General features: G+C 41.6%; 1 protein-coding gene across 2 annotated transcripts in view; it reads left to right on the top strand.

The window, feature by feature from the left end:
- Positions 1 to 16225, top strand: part of LOC124136879 (serine/threonine-protein kinase B-raf-like) — a 75425-nt gene that overhangs the window by 51362 nt on the left and 7838 nt on the right. For both annotated transcript variants that reach the window (XM_046502904.2, XM_046502903.2), the window contains exons 4-9: positions 2359 to 3129; positions 3899 to 3953; positions 4339 to 4443; positions 5662 to 5829; positions 11357 to 11578; positions 12516 to 12650. In XM_046502904.2, coding sequence (XP_046358860.1) covers positions 2359 to 3129; positions 3899 to 3953; positions 4339 to 4443; positions 5662 to 5829; positions 11357 to 11578; positions 12516 to 12650 — 1456 coding nt within the window. The remainder of the gene's footprint in view (positions 1 to 2358; positions 3130 to 3898; positions 3954 to 4338; positions 4444 to 5661; positions 5830 to 11356; positions 11579 to 12515; positions 12651 to 16225) is intronic.

Here is a 16225-nt window from a genome sequence, read left to right as displayed (position 1 = left end):
AAAGTATCCCAATTTCGTGGCTCGATGTTCATGATATTAATCATTTGATTGTCTGATCCAGACTCGATTATCTACAGACAGCAGTCACATAGCTGGAATATTGCTGAGTGCGGCGTTAAACAACAAACAAGAAACAAACAGTACATGTTTAACTTTCTGAATTAGTAGCACAAAGTCCGGGCTTATACAATTAACGTTTCACATAGGGATTTCGGGTTAGAAAACACGTGCTGACCTGACAATTGACACCGTATGACTATGTATGACGTCCGCCCACTGGCGCGTACCATTGTGAAGAAAGGGGAAGCGGGTGGTCCGCGACAAGTATTACGATGGATATGCGCGACAACGAGTTCTAGTGGCGAGTTCAATAGCACATAATGGTACTTGCTGATGTGAGGTCTATGTAACTTACCCGATGTCTATGTAAACGGTGACAGCCAACTAAGAAGTATGGTGACAGGGAATTCATTGACTGTAAAAATGGAATACTATTTTTTTTACCCCAGAGAGCAATAATGAATAGTGTCATGTCATTCATCAAATGATTGTGAAGGTTGAGACCGTAACGTAGTGATAGTTGATTCAATGACATAGCTCAACTATGACAAGCGAGCGTAACATCGGTGTGTGACAACTTGACAACCCCAGACATAAACAGCTGCCATACAAATTGGGCTGATACTCCTAAAGATGGATGTTTTATTTATCAACGGTTGCGCTGATGCAAATTGAAGGGGTCATTCCTTATGACCTTCCCACACGTCCCGAAGTAGATAACCGTGTTGACATGTCACTTCAGAAACTGGATATTATTCCGTCATTTAAGTTTACTAATTTCACATGGACTAAATTTACCGCAAGGACTATGTATCAAGTTTCTTCTAGTCAAACATATTTAATAAAAAACAGTCCGTAATGCTCACTGAGTTCTTCACACTTTGGTTATATAACGCATCAGTGGTTTGGAGGTGAGTGTGAGATTGAATGCTACACTACAATCGCCAAGGCTACTGAGGGGCTGAAGGTAGCCCAGTGGTAAAAGCGTTCGCTCGTCACGCCGAAGGTTCTTGTTTGATTCCCCACATGGAGTGAGGCCTATTTCTGGTGTCCCCCGTCGTAATATTGCGGGAACATTCCTAAAAACGGCATAAAAGCCAACTTCATCGCTCACTTCAGGGTACTTGGGTGGTTATAAAATGGTTATCGACTCCTTGATAACCCGTGTTTTCGCTACAATGTGTGAAGCCCGGTCTTGGTGACTCTCCCGTGATAATTTTAGAATATTGCTTAAAACGACAGGGTTACTCATTCAGTTTTCCACTCGTCTATGAAAGACTAGACGGAACCCAGTTGAGTGAATTTGACATTCAGAAAGTGAAATTTTATCGTATGTAACATTAAACTAGCTCTACTTTAATAAACACCTATTGAATAAACCAGAAATACCTGCCATTATCAATTCGTTCATGTCACTCTCGGTGATGATTGTGGGTTCGAATCCCGGTTCGCCCCGATTATGTGCTAGGTTTGTCAGCAACATTCCCGTGCTCATGGGTTTCACCGAAGTGTTAAACCTCTTGAGACCTGCATCACTTCAGACTTTCCTCCAACATCAAGCTGACACTCCGTGATATAACTGGAATCCTGTTCAAAGCGGCTTTAAACCCAACTCACTCACTAAAAGTGGTACACGAATCCGATCGCTTTATGGTTTCCATCAACATTAACGTTTTAAGATGTCTGCTGGAATGAACATGTGTTTTTTAAAAGAACTCAAAATTCGCGTAACCTTCATACAAGATATTTACGGTACAATGAAATTTGATGTCACTGTATATCTGATCCTTTTTCATTATTCGCTAAATTAAAACTGAATAAACATGTTGGACATTTTCTGAAAGTGCAGTCGAAGATTGCGCAATGCTGTTGAGTCGTAGGTTTGAATAGATATAACATTACTAAGATAATTGATTTATCAGAACTAGATGTATTCTCTTAGATTTCACCAACTTACCTCCCACATTAGGCAGACAAGACGTATGGTTAACTAATATAAATAATAAGCGGCTTTAAACTCATCCACTCACATGGCAGTATGTACAGACACAATTTGTTTTTAAGAAGACGTTGAGTGTTGAGTGTCTTTTGGATTATATCGTGTTTGTCATCAGTGTTTTGGACAATGTTACTATAATAATCAGTAAGGTAACCTGGACCCCGTTTCAGAAAGTGGCCTGTCCCAGCTTCCATACTTTCACACAGACTTACGTAGTATTAGTTATTTGTGTGGAGCAAAGCCCTGTTTCTAAGGATCTGGTATGCCTGTAAAATACTACTCTGCGCACTTGGTTGCAGCTGGTGAGGAACACTGGACTAAAGTTCTGCAGGTAAATGCCAATTCATCCAACTCCAGGCACCTCCGATGTCGGGGGTGCTCACGTTCCCCGTCTCCGCGGCCTGGGGGCCCCATTCCCAGGCACCCCAGTCCTTCTCCCCGACATCACAGTGCCTGTCCCAACAGTCCACCAAGGGACCGCAAGAGACGTTCAAAGAGCCTTGGCAGGACGGGTGACGGTTTATTTCACAATCTTACAAATAGGTTCCGTCAGTGGATTCAATCTAAGCGGAAATACGAGATCTCTCCAACAGATTGTATGCAAGCAGATGACAGGTATGTGTGGAACAAGGAGCAGGTCTTTGAGGAGGACGTGGCTCTGAGATCGTACAGATCTAGCTTCCACGATCAGAATGTGCCTAACAATGAATTTAATTCCGTCCAGGACAACCAAACGGCAAATCTAGCATATAGCAAAGGAAAGACTGTGGTTCAAATCACATACTCTGACGCAAAATCAGATCATGATGCCGACGACGCCGGCGACCCTCCCGCAGACGTTCCTCATTTGCTGAAGCCTCCGGATATTTCTGGTCGCCAGTTGCTCCGAGCCTCACGGTATAAACATAGAGAAAAACAGCTAAACTCGGCTGGCCCTGGGTGTCGCCAGCCGCTCACAGGCACCATCAGCTGCCCGCCCAAACAAGGCCCGGAACCGAATGACGTCTCCCCAAGGTTTAGACGTCGATGTGCCACGTGGCCAGTCCAGGGGAGAAAGGTCAACTCTGAGGGTAAGAATGAAGAATTGGAATGGTCAAGACAAACAGTCGTCTTCATTACCATGTATTGTTTGTAAGTTACGAAGTGGTTTTCGAATAACATTTGTCTTCCATCTCTGATTTTTTTCAGTGTGTAGGACCACAACTAGCTCCCCTTCCCGAGTCCAGTTTCAACCTTGCCGAACTAGGCTGTTATGTCTGGGCTCGATCGTAGCGCTACCAGTGGCTATTACGCGTTATGTTCCTTCTATGGACCTCCTATTTAGCAGTCAAATTCCACCTGTCCTCTCACTTGCATTTACTTCAAGCAAAACGAGGGTGCCCATTCAAGACGATCTCATCGATGATCAAGATCTATTTTGTAATAAAACTCAAAGTGCATCAAATCTTGCAAGCACCTTGTGTCGATTTCGATACGCATTTTTTATTGGACTGTGCATAGACTATATGTCTAATATATAACTCCAGCCTAGTTCAGCAAGGGTGGATACTGGACTCTTACAGTCAGTTAACAGTTGTGGGCAAGGGCCTGTCGCCGATTATTATCATAGGTATGTCAAAACCAAACCGTGACTTGTGGGATTGCAGGACTGTTGTTGTGTAATGCATATCGATGATCAGTGTCATTTAGCTGACCGTCGCTATATGTTGAAAATATCAAATCGCTCACTTTCAATGTGCGGTAGATGTCACATTTGTAATGATTGCAGAAAGGTTCTTAAGTTTAGTTTTGAATTGTACTTTTGAATAGTATAAAGTGTGCTGATTCTTTTATATTCAGATGCTGACAATGAAGATCTGGATGTTTCTTTCCTACACGACAGTGTGTTTGGGAGGTAGGGTCTATGTGTATGTTCTCGCGTAGTGTCTTCAGAGAACAGTCTCCCTGGTCTAGTGGGTAGAGCGTCTGCCCGGAGAGCGGGTTAATGTTCGATCCCCACCACGTCACACCAAAGGCATTAGAATATGGTACTTGTTGATACCCTGCCTGGAGCAAGTTAGGGAATAAATCAAGGACTGGTCGGCTCGGAGTCAGTATTTTGTGTCTGATTGGGGTGTCTGTGTTGAACTGCGGCATGGTGTCTAGTGAGTTAAGACTATGAAACCGGCGTAAGACCTGAATAGCACGTACACGCACACGCACACGCACACGCACACACACACATACACACACACACACAAACACATATTTGAAAAGAATGCATGTTCTGCATTTTTCAGGACCGTTCTTGATGGCAAGATGTCGATTGAAGATTTCAGTATTCCTTACGAAGATGTAAGCGTCACCGACTGTGTGAGGGTTGGAAGGAGATGTACAATTCACAGGTGAGAGAGGGTCAGACTGTTGCTATACTTGGGGAGGGCTGCACACATGTTGAAGAAGGTGCTATGTAACGGTGCTGGGGAGTTGACGGTTGAATTATTATATAGTGAGTGAGATGACGAATGTTGCATAAAGGTGACATAGGAAGGTTTGTGTTCGCTCATCACAGCGGAGACGTATTGTTTGGCGCAGTGAGGGCTTGCATCGATGTTAGAGAGAAGTGAGCTGTGTTGCAATTGGGAGAATCAGGGTGCAACCTATTAACATGTGGATCAGTTATTAGGTGAGAGAGAACAACGAACGGTACGGCGACTTGGTGAACACTGTACTCACCAAAAAGGTAAATACTTGTCTTGACCGCATTGAGTGCAATAAAACAGTCAATCAGAATTATTAAATGCTCTTGGTTAGACGACATGCATGGGTACTGGCAACTGCATCAAAATTCCAACCGAATGATAAGCATTATGTACTAGGAACGTAGTATACCCTGGAATCTCAGCACGTATTAAGTACCGGAAGGTTCTGTTATAAAGATTCGGTGTCCCCAACTGTGATATTGCTGAAATGTTGTTAAAAGCGGCGTGGGGCACATTTAGGGAAGGGTTCTTTCAGGTTCTAGCAATGTTCGTAGGTTAGGAACTATGGAGGATGTAGCGATTAGTGTAGATGGTTTCTTTGTGTGTTATCTAATTAGTATGTAAAGACGGTAGCAGTTGTTAAAAGGTAGCGGTATGGCAGTTTACACATTACTCCTTTTAGATGCAGCCCCATTTTACAAAAAAGCCCCAGCACTCTATAGCTTGTCACAAGTGACCGACCAGTTGACCTTATCGAAAAATTTTTTTTGTCTTAAATTGCTTGAAAAAAAAAATAATGCTTCAGACTGTTGAAGGAACATCTAGATTGTCAACAGTGTTGTAAGATTAATTAACCCTTTAAAAAAGTCTGTTTTTAGGAAATAGCACATCGAGCCTCCATACAAAACCCCACGATATCACATGGTTAGACCCGTATAGTAGAGGCGACTATATTTGTCTGTATTGGATGGGGTGGGAAGGCTCTGTAACCTGGTTGATCGCGTGTGATCATGGGACGTTACTTGTTCGTTTGTAATTCAGCGACTGGTTTTATTACTTCATTATTTACATGCTGTTGTGATACTGCTGGTATATGTCTCACTCTCGCGTTAAACAGCAAACAAAGTGTCTTCTTTGCAGGGGACGTTGGCATGGTGAAGTGACAATCCATCTTTTCGGTGACAAGAAAGGTGACGAAACTGACGTCTTCTGGTCCGATCTGACGAAGCTGTGTCGAATACGTCATGAAAATATCAACCTGTTCATGGGGGCTTGTACTCTACCTCCAAATAGGGCCGTCATCACCAGGTGAGGGGCAAGTGTATGAACAAATATTTGACAAAAAATCACCAACAACTTTATTGATAGAAAAAGGGTTAGGAATTGTAGAAGAGTCAAAGAGTCGAGGAAACTCCATTCCAAAAAATGAAAATTATTGGCCCATCCTTTCCATACCTGTCATGATATATATTGGATATCATCACAGTGTGATGCATCAATGAAGTCCGATACAATTCCCTATTTTGACTTGCCTTTGCATGTGTTTGACATGTGCCACCGGTGGGGCAGGATACGCTCCTGGTATCATCACAATTTGATAGTGAATCATAGATTCATAGTAGGAATGATACTCCCACACGAGGTACGATGGTGCGCAATCAACCAAGTTCCCGAGTCTGGCCTCTTACGAGAAACAAAAGCTACACGGGAATCCCCGTGGGGTTTGAATAGGCGGGTCGGGTTGGCTTGTGGTTAAAGCGATAGCTCGTCACGCCGGAGACCCAGACATGTCGATTCACGTCGGTTACAGTATCATGTAGCGCAACCAACTCGCTAAGATACTATTTCATGGATTGCAGTTGCTGCAGTTTTCTACCATTAGTGGCGGAAACAAAGATGCAACCTCAACTCAACACCTCAGCTCACAATAACCAGCAACACCGAACTTTACATTCCTTAGCTTGGCCCCACAATGCACTTGTGCCATGTTTCAAGTCACGTGATTAATTTGATGCACATTACTATAAAATCCTAAATTTAGAAATACTATATATTACTGCACTGGATCTTGGATAACCGCACACTGAACGGAAAATGAATATGACGGGTGCAATCAAATAAGAACCCTGTCAGTTCAATTTACGTCACATGTCATTACGGATTTTATTTTAAACCCAGCTCCAATAAAACATAATCAAATTTGGCATCTTAAAAAAGAAATAAAGTTTGCGCTAACCCAAATGTATAGTGTAATGAAGTATAGTTTTTCTTTTAAATTATACCCACGTAAGAATCGAACCCTGACATACTCGGCGTCACGAGCGGCTGCTTTTACCTCTTGGCCTCCGTAGTTGTTTGAAAGACAATTAGGAGATAAACAAACTGTGTTTTCAATGTAGAGCTAGATTACCTGTAGATTAAACCGCGCTAAATTGAATTTGGAACCGAACGCGTCCGAATGAACGGTTACTGGTATTCTGTTGAGCTCCCAGCTTTCACAACGACTTGTGACGGGTAGTTTTGTTTCACTAACACCCAGATGTCCTGCATTGATTTGTTCTCTGAACGACAATACTTGATTATGTTTATGTACTATTTAGTCGAGTCGTAACTATCTGTTCGGGAGAAGATTTGCCAGCACCATTAATTATCTGAGATTACCAGGGGTTAGTCTCTAACATTCTGGGCAAACAAAACGGAAATGGTATTGCGATTTACGATCCATCATCACAAACACGAATGGTTAAATTTCTTATGCCTGCAATATTGATGTTGTTTGTTCTGTTCTCGTTGTGCTGAAAGGTGAACGCTTCCAGTTTGGCGTTGTCGGTATTGAAATCATCTTTATAAGTGATAAAATAGCCCTCGGGCTTGGAGTAGATAATGGGTTGTTAGAGATACCAAACTTTCAGGCAAACATTATTTGACTTCAGTTAACTAACGATTCAGAAGCTAGATACGTTTACATATGTTTTGGGATGTCTTTACAAATCGAAAAACGTCAATATGCTTCCTAAACCGTCTTTGTGCACACAACAACTTATTATCGATGTTTATCGAACGAGACCGTAGAAATGTAAGGGTGTGTGGTCGGGTTGGGTTAGGTTGTGGTCTTGAGATGGCGTTGTTGTTGGTGGTGGTGTGTGTGTGGGTGTGTATGTGTGTGTGGCGGTGGTGTGAGGGTGGGGTGTGCTTGTGGCCGTTGTGTGAGTGTGGGTGTGTAGGTGGGGGGTGTTGTGGATATACTTTTTGGCACTCATCTAATGTAGCTTTGGGTTGCTTGAACGTACCAGGATTTGTAATGATTATGACTCCTGGTTTGTCAGCACCACACCATACTCCTGGGTTTTACAAAAGTGCTTAACGTCTCTGTCCTCCTACGTTTAATTTATAGCGTAATACCATTTAAAGATGATTTAAAAACAAATGTTACTCATCATTGTCCAGAGTGTTTAATAAAACGACATTATGTTGCAAATACAGATCTCGCCCACTTACTGCGCTATATTGTATTTACCAAAATAATTTGATTCATTTCCGTCTCATCATTGTTGTCATCCTACCCACGGAATGCCCTGCTCTGTGCGGAAATGAGACTACGGCAATCAGCGCTGATGCAGGAATCGTAATTAGATATATGTGACAAACTCGAGCCATGGCTAATGGCGGATTCTCCATACGGCAATGAAGCCATTTATTTGGGAATAACCTGAATTTGACATGAAGAGCCCTCGATTTGACATGACGATTTGGATAATGAAGGTAGTATTGTATGATTAAGCTGTCCAGAGCACTGGCCTTGTTATTTGTCCTGTGTGCTGCAGTTCATATTGCCCTGATCCACCACAATGGCTCGCGGCCTGTATCATACATATTCAAGTGTAATAATAATTATGGCCAAAAATGTTTCTCGTTTCTTCATTAAGAAATGGGAAGGATGGCCGATATGTTTTGTTTTCATTAGATTTCCCAACCACTGCAAACTAAACTCCAGGAGAACGGAAGGTCGGAGGTTTGAACATCCTGGCCTCCTTATACCGAAAAACAAAATATGGCACTTGTTGTTTCCCTGTCTGGCACTAAAGGGAGAAACAAGGACTAACGTTAACCCCATTTCACCTCACCTACACCAAGAAAGTACCAAAACGCACATCTTTGCAAGTTACATCACGGAGGCCTGTTATTGCTAAAATGCCGAACAAATGTATTTTGTCCTATCTTATTTTTGATATATTGAAACTCTCTGAAATACTGAAATTGCTCTCTGGGTCGACGGGTTACCTAATGTTCAAAGCGTCCGCTCGTCCTGTGAAGGACTGGGTCCAATTCCCCACAATAATATAATAGTGGACCCCCTATTCTAATGTCTGGTTTTTGGCGTTGATGGTTGCTTATGCCTTCAGTCACAGCTTAGCCTGGTCCAGACTCGAGAGGACGGCGGGGTAGCCTAGTGGTTAAAGCGTCAGTCACTCAATATGTTCCTGAACCTTTAACCAAATAACACTCCAGCAAGCTGGCCACACGTGGGAATATGTGTATAGGTATCCTGGCGTGTGGCCGTGCCGTCCACTCTGTATATGTTATATAATTGAACGTGTATTCAACTAAAGTCAGTGCTTCAGCAAATACGATTACATGTTCTGGAATATTTTCAGCATACAATACATTTTGAACCAGATGACTCCAAGGCACTACTTTCAGCTTATCAGTTCAAGCGCCGTCAAACAAGCTGTTCGACAATGCATTTTTATACTCGATCCAACAAAAACATTTTAGATCCAGTAGCAATGTCCAGTGAAACATAATCAATAAGAAATAGGGACTGAAAATATTTGTCGATCATACACTTCGCAAAGAGGCTGTCTGAAAAGAAACATGAGTGGAAAATAAAAGTAAGGAAATGCGCATTTAAAGGTTTTTCTTTTAAAAAGAAAATGTCGTTTTGTCTGGAATCGTCTTACAGGAAACGTGTCAAACTTGCTCCTTTGTTGGTGTATTGATTGTGAGTTGTAGGTCTACTTGAGCAAAACATAGAAGTGCAACTGTTTGTTTTGCTGTCGTAGACATTAAGCATTTTTATTTTCTAACTGTATTCGTGATAGAAATAGGCATCACGGGAAAATAGCGTTTGTCTCCAAGGTGATGTGTGTTGCATTACGCTGGACTGGGATATGCAAATGGACGCTAGCATCCGTCCTACCGAAATCGCCGTTTGCTGTATAAACTGTTTTCTGAATTGTTCATTTAGACTTTCAAAAATGAATTAACAGATAATATTGCATCAATTGTCACCATTGTTGCTTTCTGAAATCAGCACTAACACGTTGCGTCATGTTGCAATCAGGATAAAAGTAAAATCTAATAAACCTACAGACACTGTAATGAAATCTTGCATTGCTTTGAAATGCACCTAGTGGTAGATATTATGAAAATCTAATCTAGCACTAAACGGCGGTAGCGAGAACTAAGATCTGATTTCAATGAGATTGTAAATAAATATTTGCTGAAAGCAGAGTCTATTGTACAATTCCTACAATAACATAGGGATATGAATCACTCTCAAATAGTGATGAAACCAGGTGTTCCCGAGACGCTGAGCGTATCCTGCCCACAGGTGGCACCGTCACAAACACATGCAAAGGCAAATCATGTGCTCACCTGAAACAACACAGGAATATATGGTACAAGTCAAAATTGGGAGTTGCATCGGACACAATTAGGTCACTGATGCGTCAACTGAGGAAATGTCCTCCACATGTCTACGATCGAACTTTCTTAAAGCTTTTACTGCGGCCTTGAATGTTGCACACCGTTGAGTCGTATGACGCTGTTTGAAAGAATCTTCTTGTGGATAGAATATTTTCACTCTGCTTCTTTGTGCAAATATCGAAATATGAAACTGTCCCTTTCATTTCTGGCTCAGGTGGGTAAATCAGTGGAAGGGAATTAGCTATTTGACAGTTATTGATACATCAGAACTTCGATATACCTGACGCGTAAGTAAACTTCTTAGAACGAACACCTATTATGTTATAACATTGACTTTTTGTGAATAAGAAGTTTAATGAAGTGTAATTAAATTATCAGTACTAAAAAGAGGTCGCATTTGCATATGTCTAAAAAAAATTTCAGATTACGTTGAAAATATCATGAGATCATAAGCTCCTTTGTTGTTAAACGGCGCACTCAGAAATATCCCTGTTATATGGCGGCTACCTGTAAATAATCGAGTCTGGCCCAGACAATCCAGTGATTCATATTGTGAGCAGTAATCAACGTCGTCACGGTACGATGACCAACGATGAATCGATATACCTGAAGTTTCTTGGCTAAATAAGGCCATCTTATCTCCTGGACCGCCTCCGTGGTCTATTGGTAGAGCGTCCGCCTGGAGAGCGGAAGGTCCGGGGTTCTATCTCCGGCCGCGTCACACCAAAAGACGTTAAAACATGGTACTTCTTGTTACCCTTTGTGGCGCTCGGCATAGGGGGCTTAAACAAGCACTGGTCGGCTCGGAGTCAGTATACTGTGTCTGAGTGAGGTATCCATGTTTAACTGCGGCATGGTATCTCACTGGCTAGCACTATAAATCGGCATCAGTCCCGACTAGAACAAGCAATGAGCCAGCCACCCTCCCCCCCCCCCGAACACACAAACGTTAATGCAAGTCGCTATGTAAGTCTCCTGGATAGATGACACGTCTTGCATTCTTTATGTTTAATAAGAATATTTGATTAAGATTAGCAACAGACTTTTGTTCACAGCCAAACTTTACAGTTTAGCCTTGACTTACATACGGAGCTGAGAGACTAACGATTTTGATCTTCCCTTCCAGTGCCCCTGCCGGTTTGTCACTGTATGAGAACATTCACTGCAAGAAGGAGAAACTAAACATTCACAGTCAACTCCAGATACTGAGGCAGGTGGCAGTGGGCATGGGCTACCTCCACGCCAAGGGCATTGTTCTACGAAAACTTAACACCAAGAACGTCTTCCTTGCACCCAAGGTGAAGATCAGCGCCATGGACTATGGCTTTGCAGAGTCCAAATATGACAGGTGAATAGGTCCCCAGCACAGTATATATATTATATAATAATAGTATATAAGGAAACTGTTAAATAATAATTAATAAATAATAGGTACTTTGGGAACTCCTAGAAATATTAATGACACTGTAGCACACTATTCACTTTTGAGTAACATTTTAGAGTGATTTACGCCGAAATTCACAATAAATTCACATTCAGCAACAAATAGTTTTTTTTATTCATACGCCTGTCTACACCCTAAAGCGGTGACCTATTTATCTAGGAATCCAATACTGCAGTATGGTGAAATTTTTGTACAAGGACACAATACTGTATAGCGGTGGTCTATTTGTCCAAGGACATAATACTGTATAACGGTTGTCTATTTGTACAAGGACACAATACTATATAGCGGTAGTCTATTTGTACAAGGACACAATACTATATAGCGGTGGTCTATTTGTACAAGGACACAATACCGTATAACGGTGGTCTATTTGTCCTAGGACACAATACCGTATAACGGTGGTCTATTTGTAAAAGGACACAATCCTGTATAACGGTTGTCTATTTGTACAAAGACACAATACTGTATAGCGGTAGTCTATTTGTCCTAGGGCACAATACCGTATAACGGTGGTCTATTTGTCCTAGGACACAATACTGAATCGCAGTGATCTTTTTCTATTTGTCATTGGACAAACTGTAGCACAGTGATTTATTTTCCTTGGACGGAATCCCGCGGCGCGTTGTCCAATTTGTGCTTGGACACAATACTGTTCTGCTTGTCCTTGGACAACGTCTAGAATGATGCTGTTCCAATCGTTTTAGGACAATACTGTAACGTAGTGACATCTGATCAAAGCCAATCTTTGGTACATGTCTTATTGCTCTGACGGTAATAGTGTATTGTCTTGAATCATCAGCTTATCTTTTGTACTTATAATTTCTATTTATGTTCACAGAATTAATCATTCTTCAATACCTCGAGGGCATATGACCTATGTGGCTCCCGAAATCCTTTGCACGATGGTGACACTACCTCCTCGTTTCGTCACATCATCGCCGTACACAAACGAGGCGGATGTATATGCTTTTGGGTAAGTATTGGAACCAAATAATGAAAAGAATTGGATTTGTCAAAATATAATTTCTGCTCAATTCTTGGTGAAGTAAAGGTGATAAATGGCAGAGGTTTGATATTCACTCTGCAACATGCTCATCAGACTGATTGCCGTATATACTTTGTAGTTTTCACTATTAGTTGAGGAAAAGGGAGGCATAGTGTTGAGGCGAGGGTCAGAACAGCGCTCTAAATTGAACCGGGTTTATTCCGTGTCACCATACCCAGGCGGCGTGGAAAGCAGCTCATTATAAGTAATCTCAGCTTCAAGTTTGTCTGACCGAAACTACAGGCTACAGTGCGGCATACAACCAAACTGACTGACGTGGCCGATTTTGGAATTCATTGGATTGGAATAATCAATTAGTATTAAGAAATATTAAGAAATTGATTATTGAGACTTTGCATACTAATACTTAGCAGTCAACGCTCCAAGAAATAGAAATCTTAGGGACGTGTATCTCCTTATTTTTATAACATCCAGCATGTCCAGTAGAACGATTTATATTTCAAATTTTCGGGAACAGGATTATTTCAACAACAAAAAATCCGAGCACCCTTCCCTCCGCCACCTCCAACCCAGAATATCCAATGCTCGGCCCTTAGCGTACGTTAACGTTGTGAAGAGCAATCATAAGACAGCTGCCATTGCATGATGTCTCCGATGCTTGTAGGACTAGCTTTAATGGCCCTTGTCAGGTGGACATTATGTAACACAATCAATTTCTTGACGTTTTGCAGTCATCAGTTAATTACGTTTTTTTCTATGACAGTTGAATAAAGCGCTGGCGTTTTTGTGTGTAGTTTGTAGTTTCTCAACATCAGCTCCTCCTTGACGTTTTCACATGTTAAACATTTCTCTCCAGGTAATGTGATTCCGGAGAGACTTTCTAGTGTTTGTACAGTTTCTCGACTACGGTCTGAGCGCGGTATTGATTGCGACTCCCTTGTTGTCGAGAGGCAGTGTTACACAATCTTGGTCTGTGAAAAACATATGTTTTAGAATCAATAGTAATCTAAGATGAATAAACATATTTATATTTGAAATGTCGTGAACAATATTAAACGCGAATATAAATTAATAACATGCAGTTATTGTCGTTTTCAAAGGTACACATACGTCAATCGAAATCTCATATATTAAAACCGTCATATTTATGGAAAAGTGCGGCGTTAAAGATCAAACAGACACATATATCTTTTCTCGTCAAGCTGTTCTTACACAATTGATATTTTCAGCACAATTATTACTTTTGTATTCGCTTATATTTGTGTCAAGTATAAATCTTCGAAAAAACTTGAAAGAAATATGCCCTTGACAGATCAAAAAGGAGGGTCACAGTGACAAGTCTGAGTACATTGGGTACATGTAACCTTATGATAGCACTGTGATATAGTTCTATTCTTCATCTGTAGCCTAGTGGTTAAAGCGTTCGCTCGTCACGCTCAAGACCCGGGTTCGATTCCCGACATGGGTACAATGTGTGAAGCCCATTTCTGGTGTCCCCCGCCTTGATATTGCTGGAATATTGCTAAAAGCGGTGTAAAGCCATACTCACTCACTCACTATTCTTGATCTACACAAAGCGTGTGTCAAACATCTGATGTCATCCACCCTTCCTACAGGTCACTTCGCCTGTAACTTGTTCTATAGGTCGTGTTCGCCTGTAATCCTCATTGTTGGTAAACAGTATGTCCACTGCAGTGCTTCGTTCATATTGGCTTTGACATTGGCTTGTGGACACTCTTGCCTCAGAACGATGATTTCAGTTTTGAAAACATGTTGTTTAATGAAACCTAACCGAAACTTAATGATCTTAGACGAGACACCTCTCACGATACATACTATAACTGCTCGAAAGATTGAACATTCAAATTGTATGCCAAATATGGTGCATTCGCCGATCCAGACGGTGTGTAGCGTGCGCAACCCTCATGTTGAAACCTGCATTTGTACATTGTAAGTTGTATCCAGGTGATGGGATTATTGGAAACAACTGTTACTCTATGACACTTTTTGAGATTTGTGTTTAAGAATAATAACACAGCCACCAGATGCAAGATTGTTATCGATGATTAACTGTTTTCATATATCACTTTGTATGTGTACTTGTGATCACGGCGCGTGGTTAGCCGGGATATTGCAGGAATATTGCTAAAAGCGGCGTAAATCCATACTCACTTACTCTGATCACAGAGTGCACTCCACCTTTTCCAAGAAGGCTATATCGACACTTACTGTGCAAAAAAACAGTCAGCGAGTAGAGATTCCGGTGCTAAATAGGGACCTAAAAGTACTTTCGTAAATGCTAGTGTTACATGTCGACTCCCAAATTAAATCAATATGTTTACCCAGAAATCTGTACGTAAAAGAACTTTGGGTGAAACCAACAAACAATCAACCAGTGGCATACAATCAGGAAATGTATTACAAAACTGAGTTTGCAAATCAATACAAATTACTGCACAGCAATTACAATGGCAGTACACAAGAGAGTGGTGGTACAATATTCAGTGGCAATACATAATATGATGGCAGTGGTCAGTATCATATACAGTGGCGAGAGAAAAAGTCAGTGATAATAATATATATTCACCCAGCGGCGACAGTGGTCAAGGTTTCGTGATTGGCGAGGCAGGGAATCGGGGATGATGAGTGATCCTCACATGAAAGCTGGTTCCAATATGATGAAATGCGTGAGAGATACCTAAACACGCTCTTGTCCCCATACATATTCTAACCAGCTACTGGAAAGTTAGTTTCATAGTGCCTCACAACATAGACCATTCACCATGTTTCGATAACATACTATAACCTCCGCGGTATACCGGAACAGAGGGTTGCACACCACACAAGCATTTAAATGTGGTAACCCCCTGACGACTGATCACTGTCAAAACGCAATGCAATGAGCGTCTATCGATTCTCAGCAGAAACAATCTATCACAGTTACAATCATTGTAAAACAATATAATACACTGCCATATAACACTAATAACTTGTTGAACGGAAGGTGCCACCCGCCTGCAGTAGAATTCAGGAGGAAAATGAAGACAGAATCAGTGTTTTCATGGACAACGGCAGTTTCAACAACGCCCGTGAACCAGGGACCGTCTCACCAAGTATGAGCAGTCTGAAGTCCACGATGCAGAATTATCTGACATATTTTAATGTCAACTTCAGACCATCTGAAACGACAGCACAAGTCATTCGGAAATCCGTTTGAGTAAGAAACCTATCCAGTACAAGGAACGGTATCGAGTACAAGTACACTGATCCAGTTCCACCTATACAGATGTCCTGGCTGCACATCATGGTCACACAAGCCGTCATATAGCTGGAATATTGCTGAGAGCAGCGTTAAACAACAAACAAACAAAAACATCATGGTCACATAAACAGAGCTTGGCCCCGTTCCACAAAGCGATCGTAGAGCTACGACTGTTATAGGCCTATGTTAAAGAATAGGAGTTACGATCAGCTCAGCGCTAAGATCACTTTGTGGAACGGGACCCTGATCTCGGCAAACTGTAATGGGTTCGTTGCATTTT

This window comes from Haliotis rufescens, unplaced genomic scaffold (genome assembly GCF_023055435.1).
Source record: "Haliotis rufescens isolate VD_foot unplaced genomic scaffold, xgHalRufe1.0.p SCAF_1, whole genome shotgun sequence".
NCBI classification, from domain to species: domain Eukaryota; kingdom Metazoa; phylum Mollusca; class Gastropoda; order Lepetellida; family Haliotidae; genus Haliotis; species Haliotis rufescens.
Note: the sequence above shows the minus strand (reverse complement) of the source record. Positions and strands in the feature narration are given on the sequence as shown.